The 12,678-nt window shown below is 36.6% G+C and overlaps 2 protein-coding genes across 5 annotated transcripts in view; one reads left to right on the forward strand and one right to left on the reverse strand.

Annotated features, from left to right (window-relative positions):
• The window catches only part of CSPP1 (centrosome and spindle pole associated protein 1), a 157,698-nt gene that overhangs the window by 33,112 nt on the left and 111,908 nt on the right, over positions 1–12,678 (forward strand). The window lies entirely within an intron of this gene.
• COPS5 (COP9 signalosome subunit 5) overlaps positions 6,133–12,678 on the reverse strand; it is a 17,917-nt gene continuing 11,371 nt past the window's right edge. For all 3 annotated transcript variants that reach the window (XM_005866344.2, XM_014539809.1, XM_014539808.1), the window contains 3 exons: positions 12,140–12,251; positions 8,165–8,313; positions 6,133–6,374 (listed from right to left, as the gene is read on the reverse strand). In XM_005866344.2, coding sequence (XP_005866406.1) covers positions 6,290–6,374; positions 8,165–8,313; positions 12,140–12,251 — 346 coding nt within the window. In that variant the 3' untranslated portion in view covers positions 6,133–6,289. The remainder of the gene's footprint in view (positions 6,375–8,164; positions 8,314–12,139; positions 12,252–12,678) is intronic.

Here is a 12,678-nt window from a genome sequence, read left to right on the forward strand (position 1 = left end):
TTCATTGAGTAAACATTTACCAAGTGCCTAGTATGCCTAGTAAAGTGCTGGGGAATGCAGAAATTAGACTAAGGCCCCACCCCATATGGAGCTTACGTTCTAGTATAAGGAGACAGTGAAAAAGTAAATATATCAATAGCCAAGATAATTTCTGATTACGGAACATTCTGTGAAGAAAATAGAGTGAAACTGGGTGTAGAAGTGGGAAGGAAGGAAGGAAAGGTGTTTCCTTGAGATGAGTAAGACAGGCAACGCCTCTGTGAGGAGCAGAATATGAGCTGAGACTTGAAGAATGAGCCAGGCTGGTGCAAGCCTGTGAGGAAGTGTGCCAGGCCCAGGAAGTGGTCAGTTTGAGGGCTTGGAGAGGGGACAGAACTGGATGAGCATAAGGACCGAGAGGACAGTGGGGAGGAGCAAAGTGAGGAGGGAGAGAATAGAATGAGAGGCAAGCTAGAGCCGGATCAGCCCTTAGGCCACAGTGAGAAATCTGGATTCCCGCTCCCTTTCTCTCTGAAATCAATAAAAATATATTAAAAAAATTTTTTGATTAAATGTAATGTTCTTGTAATGTTATATTATTGTGATGAATATAGTATTTTCAAAGATGCACTTAGAAATCTGGTAGCTGGAGCATAAGAATTAGAAAATATAATTTCTACTTGTGCTTCAAAATCTCATATTTAATAAAACTCTTTTTAAGTTTTGCTCTTTACTGAAATAGGTAAAGCACTTGTTAATAAATTATTTTTAGACCTTGAGATAATTAAAAGTCCATAGCATTAATGTCTGTCTAAATAAATTACCATTTCAATAGTTCATGCTTCCTTACTTTTAAGTGATAACATATTTTACCTTAACTATTAAGACTAGTTATAAAGTTTTAAAATAACCTCCTCTAAAAAGTAGCATTCATGTGTAATTCTGACATCAGTGGTCATATCATGTTAACATCTCTTAAGCTATAGAACATTTCAGATGGTTGTAATTACTCAATATGGTGTGTCCTCATATGTAAGAACATAAGTTAATTTCTTTTTTAGTCTAATTTTTGTTACTTTATTTAAGCCCAGAATCTTCAGTATACTGGCAATCTAAGTATACTGGCAACACATGCAAGAAATGATAGATGGATTACATAGGAATTGAAGTAAAAGATTAAAGCTAAACACATATATGTTTTAAGGGACTTATTTAATATCATCAATAATAAAAATTATGAATTGAATTGAATATGAGGATGGAATATAAAGTAACAAATTCTAGGAAGAAAAATAAATCATTTAAATTAAACATGTATTTGGAGATGCACTTATGCCAGTTAATTTTTCAGGAAGGTAAGTAGCTTAAAGTAATGACTATTAATGGTAAACATATTTGTAGTTACGTGATAGATATTTGTAATCCTCTGAAATCTAACATAATGGTCACAGAGCTCTATTCTAGACAATATACTTCTTTTTGCATATGCCTCTTAGGTTATAAAAAGTACACCTGTAGTTCATCAAAATGTGCCCCAAGGCACAATACCATTTTACTCAGTCATTAGAAAGTTTAGCATAATTGCTTAGCATAATCCAAAGAAAATATGAGTACTGACATCAGGGACTCTCCAATTTGTTAGGCAATTGTTCCATAATTTTTGGCACCAAGATAATCCACATGTTGAAAAAGCAATTAATCATTGGTGTTAGTTATCAAGTTATGATTTTAGCTGTTTCCTCCCCAAATTGACCCGAAATGACAGAGTTCCTTATTTCATTTTGTAATATTCTGACTTCAGAGATCAAAAGTTTAAGTATGCCAGTCTGGTTACAGTTGACCTGAGTTTTGTGTTAATTAGTTTTCTGAAATAAGTAGATCATAACTTGATATTTACAAAGATGAATGGTATTAATTTCACTAATATTTGGGTAAAAGGTTTAGTGACCTTTAGAAAGTTACAGATTGATTACCTCAGAAGAAGTTATTTGAAGTCCTTAAACTAGCATTTTGGTCCCCAAAAGATAAATTTATTTGCTGTAGGAACGTGTGTTGAAAATAGGCCAAAACAAGAGAACACACAGATTTTAAATTTTCTAATATTTTGCAAATACAATGACATAGCCACTTCAGTCATTAAGCAGTGAATGAAATAATTACCTCACCATAATTTTAACATAATCATCTTTTACTTATACCATAAGGATGAGTAAAAATAAGAGCCATCATTCTGTGTAGTATATTTTCCTATCTTCAAAAACCACCCTCCCACAACGAACCCCCTTTTCCCCCCTGCATTGCTCAACAATGCATGTGTCTTTGGAATTCATAGTTAAAACAATCCAGAAATATAGAAAGAAACCTTGGAACTCAACAGTCTGTGTTCAGTTCAGTTTATTCAGCTACGTGTGGATACAGTGCAGACTTAGCAATATAAATGAAGTCTTCTCTGCATGCATGACTTATGCATCTGTACCTCATCACTCACAGAAGTTTTTGGAAACTCTAAGCCTCTGCAGTATGTAGCACTCCAACTCCCAAACAGTTTCTCTGATTCATTGTAAAGTTACTATGCTCCTGCCCCTCTGTGTTTATTTTCAAGTGGCTGCACTATTGGGTAGTTTATTATTCTATTGTGCAATGCAGTGATTTTTCAAAATCCTGAATACTAACTAGGTAGTCATACTAATTTATGACAACAATCTTCAGACTACATCCCTCAAGTGGAGTGTGTGATGTTTAGTTTCAGAGCTTATCCACATTCAGAGACAGTGGAGCACAAACAGCGTGTCTTTCTGTTGGCCTTTTGTTTTTGGTAGTACTACTGATTTAAAAGTAACAACTTGTGTGGTGTCTTCTTGTTAACCAATAAATAAAACATGTAGAATGAAGTGCTCATGTAACCTAAAAATGGTACTAAATGCATCCATTCTCAACAATATAAATAAGTTAATGTTGAATTGTTTGCAACTGATTTCTCTCTCCATCTCTTCTCCAGCCCATGTTTCTGGCTCTAGTTTTATTACGCGGACATTGGGATTAAGTTTTTGATAACGATTGACATTTCCTGTATATTATCACCAAGGAGCTTGAGAAATTATCTCTGAAACAAGTTGAAAGTGTACAAAAAACAGACTTCGCTTAGAAAATGGCCTATTCAGCTCCTGAATAGGTCAAGGCTGTAAGATAATACTTTGCAGGGAAAGGTAACCCCAATTCATTAGTTTCTGAATAATGGCTGCAAATTGAAGCTTGATTTCCTAAAATCTCAATAATATAAATTGGAGTACTTATACCAAAAGTGGTCGTAACAGTACATTAAAATTTAGAGATACTTTAAAATTATTTGTAAAGGATCTTGCTTTTTAATAAAGTAGCTACATTTACAATACAAATGTGCCCTGGCCTGTGTGACTCAGTTATTTGGGCTACTTCCTGTGCACTGAAGGGTTGCCCATTGATTCCATCAGGGTGCAAGCTCGGGTTGCAGGCTCAATCCCCAGTAGGGGGCATAAAAAAATCAGAAAAAAAAATGCAATGCTCCTTTCTGCTATTTTCGCGTGGGCTGAGACAATGAGTAGAGGTACATTGATGTCTCTGTAATATCCACTTAACCTCTCAATGTGTGGTAGTTATTTGGGTATTGACCCTACTCCCAGCTCCAGGGGTGGCCGTTAATTGGTCTAATGCAGTCACTATATATAATCCAAGGGATGTGCTCATTACTCAAGTTAGACTAGTCAGAGTGAAGTGGGAACCTTATTTTGACCATCATGAGCAGCTATGTCCCCCTCACTGCATGGTTTGGTATGCAGCCAGTTTGGCAGAATCTGCTTTAGGTTTAGTCAACATGTGTAGGGCAGAGCTGAGAAGAAAACTAATCCAACTGTGCCTAAGCCAAATTTGATTCTGGACTCTGGAGTTAGGTGAGCCAAAATTCTTATTGTTTAAGCAACTGGTTGTGTTACTTTTGTTGTTATAGGCATCTTCCATCACACCAGATGTCTTTTAAAAAATTTTATCTTTATTGTAAAAAGTATTATAGATGTCCTCTTTGTTTTCACACCAAGATGTCTTAATTGACTAGGTTACAAATGTCAAATTAAATATGGATAATTATATTCTAGTCTTGGAATGAAAAATGCCAATATGTTTTCACAGTGACTTCAATTACTCCTCTTTCATGTCAGAACCTTAACTATTCAATCATGTCTGTCAGAGAAACCTCAACAAGCTTGTGAATGTTCCTGAGTGACTCGGTATGGTGTTGGGTGTCGCTGAAGGCTGTGGCAGTCAATACAGATTTTGGCTGCTTGTTGGGGGCAACCAGATTTTTTTAAAAGGGCACAGAAATGGAGGTCAGCTTGAGCTATCTGAAACTGGGGTGGCTGCTTTTACTTAAAGGGATATAAAGTGAGACCAAAACGCTAATGTATCATTAACTGAGAAAGTATTTGGTTACTAATGGTACCTGGCTTCCTCATCTTGCCAAAGACCATCTCATTGCTAAATCTAATGGAAAACTTTTAGGCTTTGCTTTCCTTAACTTCTTGGCAGCATGTGAAGGCAAATTACTTCCGAGAGTTTTACTTCTGTGCTTCATTCAGTGATCTCTTCTTCCTCTGCCATTTTAAAATTTGATGTTTCCTTGATTTGCCTTGGGTCTTCGGCTCACTAATCATTCGCCACAGGTCATCTCATCTGCTTCCACCCAGCCATTACCCCCAAATCTCTTAACAGAATTCACTTAGAAACCTCAATCAAACACTTCAACATTTCTGCTGTTTAAGGCACTTTAACTCCCCATTGTCGTTAGGACAGTGATGGCAAACCTTTTGAGCTCGGCGTGTCAGCATTTTGAAAAACCTTAACTTTGGTGCTGTGTCACATATATAAATTTTTTGATATTTGCAACCATAGTAAAACAAAGACTTATATTTTTGATATTTATTTTATATATTTAAATGCCATTTAACAAAGAAAAATCAACCAAAAAAATGAGTTCTCATGTCACCTCTGACACGCGTGTCATAAGTTTGCCATCACTGCGTTAGGATGATCCAAAAGGCTCCTGCAAGGGTCTACCCTCATCTTACCTATTAGTCATCTCTCGCCACTCCCCACATTCTACTCGACACTCAAGCCTAACCGAATCTCAGTTCTTGAAGGTTCTAAAGTTCTTGCTCTCTGCCTCTGGCCTGCCACACACTGCTGTAGTCTCTGCCAGTAGAAGTAATTGCTTCCCCATTATGCTTTTTCTGGTTAGTCCTCCATTAAAATTCCAGCCTAATGTCAGGCAATCCCTTCAGTAAGCTGGCCTGGGTAACTCCACTCTGGGGTAAGTGTTTTTCTTGAGTTCCCCAGCTCACTTTATTTCTCCCTTCACAGCAATATGCTTTGGTTCTTAACTAAGTTCTGCAAGGACAGTGGTCATGTCTCTCTTGCTCAGAATATCTCCAGAGAGTAAAACTGGGCCTGGTTCAGTATGGGCAATTGGCGAATTTTTGAAAGACTATATATCCTGTGCTAGACTCTGTCTCAATTAAGTTATTTGATTTTCCTGAAAAACACTGTATTAACTTGTGTTTTTACTAGTGGGCTATCAAAAGGAGGTCCTCAAATAACACTGCTTTATTCAATGCTATTTCATTTTAATGTTGATGAGATGCTCTAGAAACTTAACTCTTGTTTCTATCAATTATCCTGTCGTAAAATTGGTTTCATTGGTTTCCCTGTAGTTCTAAGGACCTTCAGTAAGGACTTAGTGTATAGGCAAGTTGAAAATAGCTCTGATAATCAGTATGGCAAGTGAAATGCTGAAATTCTTTGACTAATTTAGAAAGGCAAGACTCTTTAAAAAAGAGGTTCTGCCCTGGCCAATGTAGCTCAGTTGGTTGAGTGGCGTCCCATGCACCACAAAGTCGTAGGTTTGGTTCCTGGTCAGGGCACATACCCAGGTTGCGGGTTCAATCCTGGGTTGGCGTGTGTCTGGAGGTACCCGATCAATGTTTCTCTCTCTCTCTCTCTTAAAAAAACAACCCCAAAAGCATATTAAAAAAAGAAAGATTCTAATATTTCTTTTCCTCAATTCTAGAATATTAAAGAATACTAGAAAAATGTTGTAACCCCTCCCATAAAACAATGAAAGAACAATTTCATTTTAAGGACTTTTATTACAGGATGTTAATATATTCAGGACACTTCAGAGCACCTTATACTTCTAATCAGATTTTTGGTAACTGTTTTTAAAGTGTTACTTGAGTATTTTTCTCACACTGGCTTTCAGGCAAAAGTACTACTTGGTGATTGTTTAAGAGACGTTAATTTGATTAAACAGTTTATCCTTAATAACCTGAGACATCAATCCATGGATAGCTTCTATGGTCGTTTTACAGCTGGAAAGAAAAAACACATTACATAATGTCACAAGACCTGAAAAGTGGTTCAACTATACAAGCCCCCTCCTTTCCATTGCTGAACCCCCAATAATGGTCTTCAATTCTATTCATACTCCCTTAAACATACCAATTAATAGTTTACTCTCGTTATTTTTAGCCTCCTGCATGTCTTTTGACCATTTCACTACTTATGAGCACCTTCACAAGGAATAACAAAGTGAAATTTGATAGGATTCATAACAGTTAATTTTGTTACGTGTCAGCAGCTTTGGGAAAAGTTTTGTTTTAGAAGGTGACTAACATATATAATTCATCATTATATTGATTCCAATACTACATTAAAATCTATCATTCCTTTCCTTGTCGTTTTTTACTTAGAATAATTTAAAAAATGATTTTAAAGAATCCTATGCTTTTTTCCTGAAATAAACACAAACATCCTTCAAAGAATTAAAAGTCAAAGTTAGTTCAGTGGGTAAAGGACTCAGATTTTAGAATTTATAATAATAAAAGCGTAATATGCTTCATAAGAAATTGAGATGTAAATGTAGTTAAAATTACAAATCACAGACTTATAGAGACAGATGAGGAAAATACTAGTACACACTTAGAGCAAATACCAAAACTGAGACCTAATGTCAAAGGAAAATGTAATTCTTTTCCAGGCTATTAGCTCTATCTATACCTGCTGAAAACCCATGGAAAAGAAAGGAATGAGGTAATTCTAACCCAATGGGGCTTCTGCTCCTAATATACATTGTCTTCCCTTCTCCCTTCTCCTTTCCACCCAGTAGTCCAGTTTTTCTTAAAAGGGATACCAAAGTTTCGGTTTATACAGATGTCAACATGCTTTTCCCTTCCTTTCTGCTCCTAATTATCATATTAAAATTCAAAATTTTGTGAAAGTAAATGTTATTTAGGTAGTCTTTCCAATCCTGTATGCATCTGCAGGGCCACATAATTATTTCCTAAGGTATCATGGAACATATCCCAAATTTGTTTCTAACAAATCTTGGTAGTGAAATTTGGGATACTAAACAAAAGATTATTTCAGGAGAATAACAAGGGAGATATAATCATTACTGTGCTACTTAGGGTTTAAAACTTTATAAAAATTTAATAAATTGTACTTTAATTCCTAGAAAATAACTAGGTTAGAATGGATTAAGACATACTTTTGCAAAAGCTTTTAAAAAAAAAAAAGATTCAATGATTAGCCCTAGCTGGTTTGGCTCAGTGGATAGAGTGTTGGCCTGTGGACTGAAGCGTCCTGGGCTAGATTCCGACCAAGGGCACATACCCAGGTTGCCAGCTCTATCCCTAGTAGGGGGCGTGCAGGAGGCAGCTGATAATGATTCTCTGTCATCATTGATGTTTCTCTCTCTCCCTCTCCCTTCCTCTCTAAAATCAATAAAAAAATATTTTAAAAAAGGAAAGAAATCTCACAATGAACTATAGAGAAAACATCAGTACAGATGCTTCATTAAAAAAAAAAGATTCAGTGATTGATTGGTTTCTTTGGTTACTTTCTAGCTGAACCTAGGAAAGGTGTGACTGGGAGTGTTTCATACCATTATCTAGACCTTTAAGCTTTTAACGTTCTTATCTAATGTCTCCTAAATTTTCAAAGTTAAACTCTGCCTTCAACAATTCTTAAAGGTCCTGAGAAGTTAATATTCAGCCACTAATTCTAAGTTATAAGTAAGTTAAACCATAAGGAATTTGAATCCTATTATTATTTGCAAATCTGGAAACAAAAAGAGGGACAGGAATAGATCTGCTTTTACCTGTCTCGAGTAGCTTTGGCAAGTTTGTCTTCTGACTTTCGGTCGTGTGTTTCTAAACCCAACATGAAACTCCCTCGTCCCAGCTGAGCTTCTGACTGTTCTAATTTTTCAGACAAATCAAAGACCTGGCCGGTGGTATAGTCTGCATTCTGTGGGGAAAATGATATTGTTGCAGTGTGTGATACAAGTCTGCCATTAGATAATTTTAACATAAAATAATTTTCTTCAATATAGAACATTTCATTTACAAAGAATTCCACTATGAGGCAGCTCTCTGAGCAGCCTGCTGGAAGTTTCTCTTGGAGTGTCCTTTCTCTTTGCTTGTCCAAATAAATCTTCTCTAGTGAAAAACAAAAACAAAAACAAAGAATTCCACTATGAAAATCTAAGTGGCTAGTCAGTGAATTATTTGTTATAATAAGAGGCTTTCACAGATCTGAGCCCAGGTTCTGGTTCTGCTGCAGATTAGTTAGGAGGCCTTGAGAGAGTGCCTTTACTTTTCTATGCCTTTAAGTCTTGATCTTAGGATGGTCTATGGTACCTGGCCAAGCCTTAATAACTGTTAGCTAATTTTGTTATTTGTTCTTGTTCAACTTCCAGAATTAGTACTGTGACAATATTTAAATAACATTGTTCTAGCTTTCCTGATAATAAAATTAACAGCTTTGCAGAAAATGTAGAGCAATATAAAGAAGAAAAGAAACACATATACTCCCTCCACCTTGCTCTAACCAGAGTTATATTTTAGAGCAGCGGTCGCCAACCTTTCGGACCTCACGGAACACCAGTAGTCCACGGACCACCAGTTGGCGACCGCTGCTCCAAAGGTTTCCTTAAACCAGTGGTCGCCAACCTTTCGGACCTCAAGGACTACGGGTTGGTGACCGCTGTTTTAGAGTATTGCTATATTTTCACAATGCACAGCTCTATTTGGTAAGCTGGAATATATACAGGGTGAGGCAAAATAGGTTTGCAATTGTTCGTATGGAAAAAGAATTGCAGGTTATGATTATAACAGCAAATAAACTGTGTTTGCACAACCGTAAACCTACTTTGCTTTGCCCACCCCTATATAAACCATTTTGTCCAATTTCACACTTTTCAAAAAGAAAAAAATTTATAGTTACATGTATATGCTTAACTGAAATATTTTAAAAGATTTTTAGGCACATCTTTTTGAAAATGTGTCTAAAAAAAAAAAAACTTTCATGAAGATGAGTTAAGAAGTATATAGGCCATTTCTTTCCTATATTTTCAATAGAAGAGCATGAAGATTTAATAAACTTGGCAACAATTGGTGTGTTATCCTGATTGCTCAGTTTACAAGACAGTGTACAGAAAATACAGTTCAATCACCAAACATGAAAAGTTATTTGCTGCCATCATAGTTACTACAGAGGGCCCTTTAAAATGCTACCAGTAATTCAATTTTACAAACTTATATTTTTAAGGAAGCAATTATATTCACTTTGTCTGGATCTAAATGGTTTAGGACACCACCACCACCACCACTGTCCCCTGCCTCAAGTTTGGAGAAAACCCTCAAGTTTATGACCACTTCATATTTGGAAGATTAGTTCAAGCCATGAAAATGTAGGAAGGCAGAAATAATTATAGTATTAAAATGAAATAAAATGACATCAATTACATTTCAGACACACAGAATAATTTCATAGAGGACTAATTTCTTAAAATCAGAAAATTTTTCTGGTAGTTTTTAGATTACATGCTGTAGCTGGGGAAATAGATGAGTTGAACATATATTTATATATTTTTTTCTTAAAAATGCTGCAATGTACTATATATAAAACTACAAGGAAGGAAGAAATATAATTAAACCTTTTCTTGCTTATTAATGTCCTCAATATATGCAGTGCTGTAATACAGGGACGCCAAAGCATTTTTTTCTGGTAGTTTTTAGATTACATGCTTTAGCTGGGGAAATAGATGAGTTGAACATATATTTATATATTTTTTTCTTAAAAATGCTGCAATGTACTATATATAAAACTACAAGGAAGGAAGAAATATAATTAAACCTTTTCTTGCTTATTAATGTCCTCAATATATGCAGTGCTGTAATACAGGGACGCCAAAGCCTGAATAAGTAAGTCTGCCTTCATACAAAGGTTCAGGCTGCTATGGTCTTAATGTTTTCTCCCTTGCTACCATGTGTCACTTCTGGCTGCTGTGAGTACACTTGCCTCTAAGGAAACAACACATATAAAGCATTTAGCAGTGTTTAGCGTATAGGAAGCTCTTAATAAAAGTGTGCTGTTATGGTCACTCTCCTTTCTTTTAATATGCTACTTCTGACTGTGGAGGATAAAAAATAAGAACAGAAAACTTGCCAGAATTGTGTTTAAAGTTATAGTAAATATGCTCAAGTGGGGTCTTTTCCTCTGAATACAACGAACCAAATAACAACAAAAAAAAAAAACTTACTGAGGCTTTATTATATGCCAGACACTTTGCTAACTGCTTTATATAAAGTATTTAATTAATTCTCAATGTACTTAATGATGTGGATACTAATATCATTGAACCCAAGAAAGGCTCAGTCACATTAAATAACTTTCTGAAGGTCAAACATTGCTAGTAAAGTGGCAGAGTTGTTTGAACTGAGTTAATTTTATTCCAAATTTTGTGGTTCTAAATATTATGCTAAATTGTACTATAATATGAAGTGGCCATCTTTTTTTTCTTTTAAGTAAAAAACAAAATAAAACAAAAAATAAACTGTTCCTGGCTAAGCTATAGATAGCATAGTTAGAAGCTTGTTAAATAAATATCCTTCTTGCCCTAGCTGGTTTGGCTTAGTGGACAGAGCGTCGGCCTGCGGACTAAAGGGTCCCAGGTTCAATTTCGGCCAAGGGTACATGACTGGGTTGCAGGCTGGATCTCCAGTGGGGGGCATGCAGGAGGCAGCTACATGACTGGGTTGCAGGCTCGATCTCCAGTGGGGGGCATGCAGGAGGCAGCTGATCAATAATTCTCTCTCATCATTGATGTTTCTCTCTCTCTATCCCTCACCCTTCCTCTCTAAAATCAATAAAAACATATTTGGGAAAAAAAATAAAATAAATATCCTTCTAAGTATATTAGGTTTTAATGATAATATTGAAAAATATTCAGCAACTTTTTCGCCTAACATCTGCTGCTTTAAGGTAATGATATTCTGATTTCCTTCTGGGACAACCCTTTCCTCATTCTTAGTCCATGTGCTCCTACAACAGTTTCTTCTACCCCAGCCCACTAGTTAATCACTTGGCCCAGATCTGTCACATGGACATGTGACTTAAGCAAAGCCCAGACACAAAGCCCTGGGGAAGAGAGGGAGAGAGACAGAGAGGGACATTGGGAGAAAGGAGGAAGGAGCGGGAGAGTGTGTATGTATCTTGATCTTCTCTTTTTAACATAAAACTGAGAGGCTAGAAGGTCTGAGGCTAATGCTGCCATCTTGCTTTCACATGAAGCCTGAAACTGAAGCAAACTGACATCACATCAAAGCCGAGAGAGAAGGACCAAGCTCTCATAATACTGTTTGAATGCAAACTTAGCTGAAGCTGAACTATGCCTTACTCCTCAACTTTGCAGCTCACGTGATTCTCTTTTTTGTTTAAGCTAGTTTGGCTGGGTCTTCTGTCACTTGTAACTTGAGTCCTACCTGAAATACCCAACACAATACAAAAAACAGTATTTGTCTTTTTCTCTATGTCTCTTTATGGTAGGGGCAGATCTGATCCTCATCTGGGTACTGTATTTGCCATTTAGACTTGGTCTTAATAGTACACGACACAGACCTTTGCTTGGACTATTATCCTAATCCAACTCTGGTCATGCAGAATCTGACCCCAGCCCTGCTGTCCTGGCCAAATCAGGTGTAGCTACTCCATGAAAAAGAGTTTCAGGTATTAAGCATCTTATGTAGCCTAGATAAAATTCAAACCTGTCCCTTGAAATTATAGTACTTACGGTAAGCAAGCTAGAGGAACTCAGCGTATTCACCCAGTATTTATTCCACAAAAGCTCAAGCAATTTGCGATCCAAGGAGGACTTGAAATATGATACTTCTAAGGCATAATATCTATGAAACAAAAGCACAAATTTAGTAAGAAAAAAAAAACACCTCAACCATCTACACTAATAAAAGAGAAACATGGTAATTAGCGTACGACCGCTACCCTTTTCATTGGCTAATCAGAGAGTATATGCAAATTAACTGTCAGCCAAGATGGCGGCCGGCAGCCAGGCACTGAAGCGAGCACGAGGCTTGGTTGCTGCAGACTCCAACTTTCCCCACCTCACTTGCCGGCCTCTCAACTGCAACTCTAAGCAACTATATACTATGTTGCAAATAAGAAGGTAAACAAAACCCCAGAAAACAGCCGGACTGAAACCCAGCCGGACCGAAACATTGTATCCATGTTCTCAGCAGCGAGGCTTCAGAGCTAAAGCTAGCCCAGAATAAAAAAAAAAAAAAGAAAACAAGGAGTGGTTGGAAGCTTCAGTCA

This window comes from Myotis brandtii, unplaced genomic scaffold (assembly GCF_000412655.1).
Source record: "Myotis brandtii unplaced genomic scaffold, ASM41265v1 scaffold23, whole genome shotgun sequence".
Classification (NCBI taxonomy): Eukaryota; Metazoa; Chordata; class Mammalia; order Chiroptera; family Vespertilionidae; genus Myotis; species Myotis brandtii.